Source organism: Anoplopoma fimbria, chromosome 7 (assembly GCF_027596085.1).
Source record: "Anoplopoma fimbria isolate UVic2021 breed Golden Eagle Sablefish chromosome 7, Afim_UVic_2022, whole genome shotgun sequence".
NCBI classification, from domain to species: domain Eukaryota; kingdom Metazoa; phylum Chordata; class Actinopteri; order Perciformes; family Anoplopomatidae; genus Anoplopoma; species Anoplopoma fimbria.
This window is the reverse complement of record NC_072455.1, coordinates 3,005,350-3,015,349: the sequence shown is the minus strand read 5'-3', so window position 1 is coordinate 3,015,349 and position 10,000 is coordinate 3,005,350. Positions and strand designations below refer to the sequence as shown.

The following is a 10,000-nucleotide window of genomic DNA, read 5'->3' as shown; positions in this document are numbered from 1 at the left end:
ACTTAAGAAACTTTACCGAGGACCGAAAGGGAGACGGATCACAGAAGAGGAGGAGAGACAGGTAGAATAATTTAGAGGGAAAAGCCTCAATGTTAGTTTTGGCTTGTTGTTAAAGTCATGTTAAGTTGTGAAAACATGTATTTCTCATTTGAATCCAGCTAAAGATTGTACTTTACTACAAACCAAGTTAGCGCTAGCGTTAGCTCAAATGGCCAAATTAATGTGAGTGTATTTGGTCTGAACAAACATTCACAGGTATTTTTTAATTAATTTTGCTTGTTTTTTTCTCAACTGAAAACTTCTGTTAAAGGGCCGGGTCTTTAATCTATGATAATAAAAAATATTTTATAAGATGATCATATGTTTTGTAAGTAAACTCAAAGCTGTTCCATAAATATAGTTGGGAAAAAAGTACAATATTTCCCTATTAAAACATAGTACAGTACAAGTACATAAAGCGGAAATACTTCAATATTCTGCTTGAGTACATATACGTGTTACTTCCTTAAAAAACAAGTAGTCTTACAGGAAAAACTTGTGATTTAAAAACTATAAGTATAAGTATAAGTTTTGGATACTCAAGTGTTACGGACACATTTTGTTCAGCATCAAAACAGCATTGAGGTTTAAAATCTGTATATTTACAGAGTTTAGGTGATTACATGACATGAAACTCAGACTTTTTGAGAGAAACTATTTAAACCAAGCAGTGCAGATATAAAAATGAAATGTTCTTCCACAATTTCTCTCTCAAAAACAAGCGATACGTTGACGATGTGGCTGTTTCTATTCACTCCTGTCATGTTTCCTGCTTTAAAATAATGTTTGTCAAAACACGTCAAAATGTTATTTTACCTCAAATTCTTCAAACTCTTTCAACCACTTTCCCTGTCTCCATTCTTTCATCTCCTCTTCCTCCTCCAGACTTCACCAAAATAAATGTTTAGTTTGTGCGTAGCAGAGATGGAACAAAGAGCTTTGTCATAAAGTCCTGTTTACCCTTTTAGACATCAAACAAGATATCAGCCTCTCTTGTAATTATCTTTTTTTCATTTCCTCATGTTCACTTCTCCAGAGATTCTTGTTTCCACGTAACTCCAATTTGTTAGATATTCATTTCCTGCTTTGTTGCCCTGTAATCTAACTGTTTTTTCTTTCACCAACTTTTGTTTTGATTTGCTTCTGAATTTGAGAGAGATCTCTGATGTTTGTCATTGTTTGTAAAAAAGTGATTCATGGTACAAATATAAGACAAACAGATGCACTTTTTCATAGGTACAATGTGAGATTTGCCAAAGGTAAATGTTTTTTTCCAATATGTACATAAATTTAGAAGGGCCAAAATAATGCCAAATTTGAGACAATAACCCCTCCCAAGGGTGTAATTTCGAGTTATTTCTCTTCCCAGCATATCTGCTAGCTCCACGCAGAAGACACAACCAGACAGAGAACATTTTCTTAATACATTTTATTTAATTAAATGTCCAAACCCAAAGTTTCAGCGCCAAAATGGCCTAAACCCGATTCAATTTCATGTTATTTTTGTTTCTAAATCCATTCTTGTGTTTACAATATCATATGTGACCACAGTTATAGGTTTGAAATATCTGTGTTGGGTATTTGAAATGCACTTAACAACATTATCAGAGTTGGGTGCAGACTCTTCTAAGGGGAAAGACTTGAAATACATGGTTTAATGTCTAATAAGTCTGAATCATAAAGTCAGGCTTCAGAGAAGATCATCCCGTCATTAATATCTTAAAATAGCAGTTCATTGTGTTGCAGCTGGAGCCTGCAGCCAGTTAGCTTAGCTTAGCATAAAGACTGGCAACAGGGGGAAACAGCTAGCTTGGCTCCTTCCAATGGTACCAAATCAACCTACAAGCAACTCTAAAGCTCACTAATTAACACAAGATATCTAGTTTGTTTAATCTGTACCAAAAAACCCAAAGTGCATCTAAAGAGCCGTTTCCTGTTCCACCAGCAGCCGTTTATAAACTTCTTGGTCTCTGCAGGCTGCTTCTTTTCATCCAAATTTCACCAACGCATTAAGTCCAAGCTGGATAGGAAGTGGAGAGGGGAAACTTAGGAAAGAACAGGAAATGATGCTAAAGGTGAGGAATTTCCTCCTGCCTCTTCCATGGCTGCCCACTGAGAGAAGCTGACACACACACACACAAACACAAAACATTTGGATCTAACAAAAGGTCGGTCAAAACAGGACGTAGTATAGAAGAAACATTTCCAGGTCGAGCTAACAAAACATCCCTAAACATTCTTGCCCTTCCAGAAATATATTGGAAATATCAATCACTCAAATACACCCCCCAAAAAAAGACCAAAATACCCGCTGACAATGAAGGTTAAAGGTCGTCGCCCATTAAGGGTTCAGGAAAAGAAATGTGTGCCAGAGTTTCTCATGCAATATTTAAGAAGTATAAATGATAAAGCATGTACTTTCGTGTACTTTCGTGTACTTTCGTACTTTCGTGTACAACGTGCCGTTATTTCCATGTTTTGAATAGAAACAGAGGTTTTGCAGTTGTTCCAGAGCGATAACATCCACTTTCACATCTATTTTAAACATCATTTAACTGTGTGTTGTTATTGTATACAACATGCAGGTCATGTTTTCTCCCTAAAATGTCCACTTAATGAGCAGCAATTCTGGAGCTTTAGGTCGTATCACATGATCTTCCTCAGCAAGCAGGAGTTTTCTCTACGTTTTTATGTACAAAATTCAATATCAAATCTGTGACAACTGGAAGAAAATCTTTTTAAAATCTCCAAAACGGCTTCTGGTGTCTGAAAACGGATCAATGATAAGTATATTGACGATTGAATAAGTCATTAATAAAGCTTTTAGAAAGCAAAATTGACAAACATTCGGTGGGTTTGAGATTCTGAAATGTGAGTATGCATTGCTTTGTATATTTTGTTGGTCAGACAAAGGCTTATTGGGAGACTTCACCTTGAACTTTGGGAAATCTTGAAACGCAATTTCCCAAAGTTGATAAAAAACTCAACAAGTTCTTTGATAATGGAACTAATCTGCAGCCCTAAATCCTGTTTATGTAAATAATGTAGTATGAAATCAGTATGCAAGCTTTCAATTCATTACATAACATGGTTCCTATTTATTTGGGAGGGGTTTCTGGGTAATGAAGTCCTTCAATTGCCCAAAAAATCTAACTGGTGCTTGTCCGTTGCTGTTAAATTATCCTTTGTTTATGCTTTTGTGAATTTAAGTCTGAATTTAATATATTTTATTCAAAGAATGAACAATGATGTGAAGGCTGGAGGTAAAGATCAAACAAATACTGATAGAATTCAGATAATTACAACAAAAAGTTAATGCAAATGTGTGAAAACAGTTTGGCAAGACTTGAAGATAGTTTTAACATCCTTAAAGGCGTCAAAAAACATGAAAATCAAATGTTTTATATTTCCGGCGTTACACAACTTCTAACGTAATGGAAAAACCTGACAGAAACAATGCACCCTTTATAAATCCAATAAAAGCCTCCGTATCAAAGCAGAAAAGTTGCACAAAAGCATCATTTTCCAACCCTGAAGTGGAGAAACACCATCATCTCTCCGCGCCAACTCCACGTTTCCTTTCTCCGCGTTTACATCATGTAATTAAATCCACTGAGGACATTTTCCTTCCCCGCACTCTCCGTTAAAAAAGCTCATTTATTCACGAGTGCTCCTGCAGTAAAAATACCGTACATGGGGAACCCCAGTGAGTCATTTCCTGATGGTTCCAAGACGAGCGCGTTGGGGTGTAAGAAACCCACGTAGCTGTTCTCCAACTCAGTTTGGGTTAAGTGAGTTTTAATTGAGCTTAGAATAACAGAAAGTCACACGGACATTTCTCACAAGTACTTAAATACATGTAGACATGTTTACACTCACGTATAAAAACATATATATGTGTGGAGGTGGAGTCCCTACAGATTGGTGCAAAGGTTGACAACTGTTTGGCGGGCAGCCATCTTGAAAGACCAGGTAGCGGGTCCAAAAGGGTTCTTAATACCCAGAACCACTTGCGTCTGGAGAACTCTTTTTTGAAGAAATGCTAAGTTTACACTACGACAAAAGCAACGTGAGGAACCCTGGGTTGGTTCAAGAGGAAACCTTTGGAACAAAAATGGGTTCTCTATAGAATCCCCTGGGTGGGTTCAGGATGAAACCCTTGGAATAAAAATTGGTACTTGGTAGAACCCCCTGAGTGAGTTCTAGATGAAACCCTTGGAACAAAAATAGTTCTCTGTAGAATCCCCTGGGTGGGATCTTGATTTAATCCTTGGAATACAAATGGGTTCTTGGTAGAACCCCTTGGAGGGGTTCCAATTAAAACCCTTGGAATACAAATTGGTTCTTGGTAGAAATCCAAAAAATGAAATAAAAATGGGTTCTTGGTGGAACCTCCTGGGTTGGTTGTAGTTGAAACCTTTAAAATATAAAAGGGTTTTAAGTAGAACCCCCTGGGTGGGTTCTAGATGAAACCCTTGGAATGAAAACGGTTCTCTGTAGAATCCCCTGGGTGGGATCTGGATTAAACCCTTGGAATAAAGATGGGTTCTTGGTAGAACTCCCTGGATGGGTCCTGAATGAAACCGTTCTATCATAAAAGGGTTTTTGGTAGAACCCACCCAGTAGAACTTGTAAGCGCTCTTAGAAGATGTAAATGTTCTGGATAGAACGACCAGAGTGGGTTTTGGGTGGAACCCTTACACATGAGTAAAGATCTTAGCAGAACTTCTCATAGCTGGTCGTTGGTGGAACATTTCACAGATGATTCTAAATATAACCCCATATGAAGTGCTCTAAGTAGAACCCTTTGAAAGGCTTCCAACTGGAACCTTAAGAAAGGTCCTACCAGGAACCAGTTGTTCTATGGTTACAAGTAAAAAAAAAAAACTTTATTTCAATCGTCATATACATACAAGTATGTGAAAGTTCATTTTTGGCAAACACACACACACACACACTTTCCAGGTTTTTACACTCCCACTAATAAAGCGACCTACTGAGTCAGAAAAAGAAACAGAGGTGGATCCATTCACATGCCATCACCATACCAACGCCCCCCCCCTCCCTCTCTGTGTTATTAAAAGAGGTGGTAACTGTTTGGGCTTTGGACTAAGGGTTCTTTTCCACTGTTAAAACCATACAAGAAGAGCCAAGTGTGCAAATGTGAGCATTTCATCATTCTTCCATTGGGTTCCTTGTTCCTACAGCAATGACTGAACCTGGCAGAGGGAGCCGAGGTCAGAGTTCAACATGAGTCCCGCCCCAATTCTGAAGCCGCGATTGGCCATTAGTGTCAGTAACCTGTCAATCAAAGTGAGTTTAATTCATGTGTGGGTTCCACCACGGTTAGAACGCTCCTGCCATGAATACAAATAACAGCTCTATACTGGCACACAGGGAGTAATATACACACACTGATGCATTCACACACACACGTTAAAGGTAATTACAGTGTAATGAATGTCAGTTTAACAAGGATGTATTGTTACTGGAGCGGTGTTTTTAATGTTAAAGTGTTTTAGATGACAGATCAGGTGAGTTCTCATAAATCTTTGAAGCTAAATTTGTTTAATGTTAACTATTTAGTCAGAGTTTTGTGTTTTGAAGTACTTCTATTGCAGTTTTTTCTCATCCAGCATTCGTGATACTGATAAAAAATAGATCATTTCCTATTTAATCCACCTAATCATGAATAAATCCATATATCCACTGTGCAATATCAACAATATTTCTGTCTGTTTATATAATATTTGAGCTATTGTTGTTTTTTAACATTTCATTACTTATTTATTATTCTTTGTTGTTATTTCTACTACTTATTTGTTTGTTTGCACCATCAACTATGCTGCTGTAGTCCTGCAAATTTCCCCGCGGTGGGACTAATAAAGGAGTATCTTATCTTATCTTATCTATAAACGTATCTTATGAGGAAGTATAAAGACCGCAAAAATTCAAACAGGTCCAACAACCAGCGTTTTATTACCCAGGATGCCACTGTTTGTTCCCTGTGTGAAATGAGAAGTAAACATTGGTATATTTGTCACTCAACTTGCGTACTTCAGTAACGGCACTTCCGTAGTTATTTTAACCCAAATGATGATATTATCTTAAACCTAATTAATACGTTTTGTTGCATAAACCATTACTAAGTATTTCACGATCTTTCCTAAACCTCCTTTCTTTCCTAAAAATTGAATAAAGCATATAAATGCAGCCATGAAAATGAAATAAAATGTACAAGAAAGATACAGTTATATATATATATGTATATATAAATAAAGATAATACAGATATTTAAATACTGTTCATGTAAAAATATCAGTCAAATATGCAAATTATAGCACAACAAATGTATAACATTAAACTCTAATCTGAAAGGAACAACTGTTACTTTTACATGTGGAGCACATGTGGATAACGATGCACACATGTCATTACACACACACACACACACACACACACACACACACACACACACACACACACACACACACACACACACACACACACACACACACATATTGCAGTGGGAAAGCCCGTAGGAGTCAGACATGCAGAACATACCAGACACTGACACACATACACTGGATTAAACTGGGTGGCATTGCTCATGAGCTGTTGCATTCCTAAAACCATGTTTGTCTGAGTCTGTGTTGAATGAATCTAAACTGCTCGGTGTGTGTGTGTGCATCTGTTAGTGTGTGTGTGTGTATCTGTTAGTGTGTGTGTGTCTAACAGCATTAGTCAGTGTGTCGGCCTACACTGCAGCACAAACAGGAGCAGAGAAAACCCAGCAACGTCTCTGCTCGGCTGGATCTGGTTTCAAAGACGCCAGAACAAGACGTTCTGCTGCCAAACAGCTGTCTGAAGCCGTCTGGAGAAGACAAAGCTCGACTTCTAACACCAGTAAAAAAAGTATTTCTTTAAAAGTACGAGTCCAGATGAGAATAACGGAAAAAGTACTAACGTCAGGAGGGCAGAGAAGCTGAGAAAAATATCAAAAACACATTATATTTTCTTTCTCTGCAAAGTCAAACATTGTTTAAAACTTATCATAAAAAGTTCAACATGTGCTGCATTTCCACTTTCTCCCACTAAGTGGCAATAAAACTTCAACACATGAATTCAAAATGCATGGCTATTTCAATACATCTTGTTATATACATCCATATTAAATAGTAATAACTATAGTAATCATATTAATAACACAGCTTATAGTGACTTTTACTTATCTAAATTTCCCAAAATATAGCAAACAGTTGCCTTTAAAAAAAAAAGTTGTATTTATAGCTATACAGTGAATTTAAATCCAATATAAACTCTGTTATAGCTCTGTTTTGGGCGACACCCATACTACTAAATTACATATTGATATATATATCAAGATTAAATAGCATAATTTAACAGTTATCATAGTAATAACACAACTTATAATGACTTATTTATTATCTAAATTTCAAAAACTATAGCAAACAGTTGCCTATTAACACACAGTATTGTTTTTTATAGCAATCCAGTGAATTTAAATCCAATATTTACTCTTTTATAGTTCTGTTTTGGGCGACACCCATACTACTAAATTACATATTGATACATATAACAAGATTAAATAATAATAATTAGAGTTATCATAGTAATAAAACATGGTGGGAGAAGGTGGAAATGCAGCACATGTTCAAATTCTAAAAAAACTTAAAGTAAATTAATAAATCCATATCTACAGCCAAACATTTCAGAAGTCTTTCTTGTTAAGTTTCTTATTATTATGTATTTTTTAAACATTTTTGGTAATTTGCTGGATTCAAGGGTACTTTTGCTAACATAATTCAATATAAATATATAGAATAAGCTGACGGGGAGGCTACATTGTGAGAGGCAATCAAGATGAGAAAGAGCAGAAGTGAAAATGTTTCCTCGATCATTTAAACGTGAGCTGATGTGCAGCTACATCTGATCTGCAGCGGTTACACCCAACACCCTCCCATTCCCTCCTCACTGAGTGGAAATATTCCCACTGCCATTCGTTCTGCTTTCTGAGCCAAAATACCAACGCTGGGCTGGGAGGAGGCGGGCGGAGGAAACCAGAGACAAGCAGCAATTCATCCTCCGCTTTTAACCAACATCAGGGTGCAGCAAGTAAACATTCATGCTGCTTTTATTCATATTTTTATCCAATAACTCAGCATTTTTTTTTTTATTGCTCACAGTTCACAGACGATTAAAGCTCTAATGAACCTTCCAGGAACTAAACTGGTGAACATAGTGGAGCATTTAGCAGCTAAAGAGACAGATATTTATCTCAATAGTTGGATAATAACAAGCTACATCCACTTAAACATTACATTTAAAAATAAAACTTTATCGGTACACACGAGAGTTTCAGCACCGTTTTAGAAATGATCTCTTTCCATACTAGCACGCTTGAAAACGCATGTCACATGACCATTAATGCACACTGGGCAGGAACAGGAAGCAGATAGGTTGCTTGGTTACAGAAAATCCAAAATATTATAATTGTACTTCCTATAATAAAAGGCTTGTTTTGATACTTAAGAGCTTCCTCTATATTTCCAACACGCATCAAACAGACAATTACAGTTTTCAAACGTCCATGTCTGTCTATAGGTCTTGCTTGATCTCTCTCTCACACATGAAATTTACAAATCAAAGTTTTACAGCGTGATGAATCAGAGAAGGACACGTTGTGACTGCTGAGACTTAATCAAGTAGTAAACATGAATGTCTACGTCTTCGTTTTCAAAGGTCTCTTGTTTTTATCCATCCACACTACAACGCAACACTATGCGTTTTCAAACTAAAACAGCGTTGAAAGTGTTTTCAAGCGTCTCCGTTTTAGGGGCTCCAAAACACCGGAGTAGTGTGGACCCTCAGCGTAAACGTAGTAGTGTGGATTAAGCCCAAAACAGAGCTATAAGAGAATAAATAGTAGACTTAAATTCACTATATAGACATAAATACAACTTTTTTTATATGTAACTATTTGTTAATAAGTTATCTATAACTTTATCAACTTTACAAGGTGATAAAATGTTGTTTTCCAAGAGTTGCCACAAAGAAAACAACCTTAATGCAGCTTTAAAACCACACAGATTTTATAATCACTTAATATATATATATGTCTGAACAATAGCTATAAATTTCTCTGGAATCAAGACGAATTTTATAGTTTCCAAAAGTGATAATCTTATGACTGTTAAAGTATAACAAACTTCTGAAAAACTAAACATTTACAGGATTTTCTAACTTTTAGCCAGCTGGGAAATTGCTCCAGCATCAACTAAGTAAGTAAGTAAAATAGGCTAAAATCGCTGATCCAGCAAAATACATTTTTGTTTTCCTGAATTTCTACAACAGACTGCAAAGTACTACGTAATTATGTAAATAAATGTGAAAAACACAGGAATTCTTCTTTAATTATCGTTAAAAATCTGGCACAGAAAAAGTGAAATGTATAATTTATCTTCTTGTTGACTCCCTTGTGATTGAAATGCTAGATGATTACTTCCACACACACGATCACAGACACCCCTTTCCTCCTGGCAGATCAAAGTTTATCAGCTTTCCTCCTGTGACACCCTGAAGGTCAAAGGTCACTTCCTGGGATGTGTTTTGTTTTTTTGCGTGTCAGGCCGGCAGATTCTCTAACAGAGCAGGAAAAAGCATGTTCGCCTCCTTCTCGTCTCCTCCCTCACCTTCCTTCCCCGATTCAACACCGCCAAGACATATTTAATAGCCGCCGCGAAGAAGGAACAACGAAGGACGGGAAAACGCTTAAATGTTCACTTTGAAGTCGTGAAACTATGTCCGTGTGCGTGTCAGCGATGTGTTTTGTGCATCGGAGTGTTTACCTCCTCACGGCGAGCTTCAGTATCCGGTACGATCCCTTGATGAGGATGAGCGCTTCCTGTCTGCTGCCGTAGAGCGCCGACCCGTTGATGTT

At 36.9% G+C, this 10,000-nt stretch overlaps 1 protein-coding gene across 1 annotated transcript in view; it reads right to left on the bottom strand.

The window, feature by feature from the left end:
- Positions 1-10,000, bottom strand: part of shroom4 (shroom family member 4) — a 64,623-nt gene that overhangs the window by 31,047 nt on the left and 23,576 nt on the right. Inside the window, exon 2 of the mRNA XM_054601303.1 lies at positions 9,909-10,000. This exon is cut by the window's right edge and continues 60 nt beyond it. Within this exon, the coding sequence (XP_054457278.1) occupies positions 9,909-10,000 (92 nt within the window). The remainder of the gene's footprint in view (positions 1-9,908) is intronic.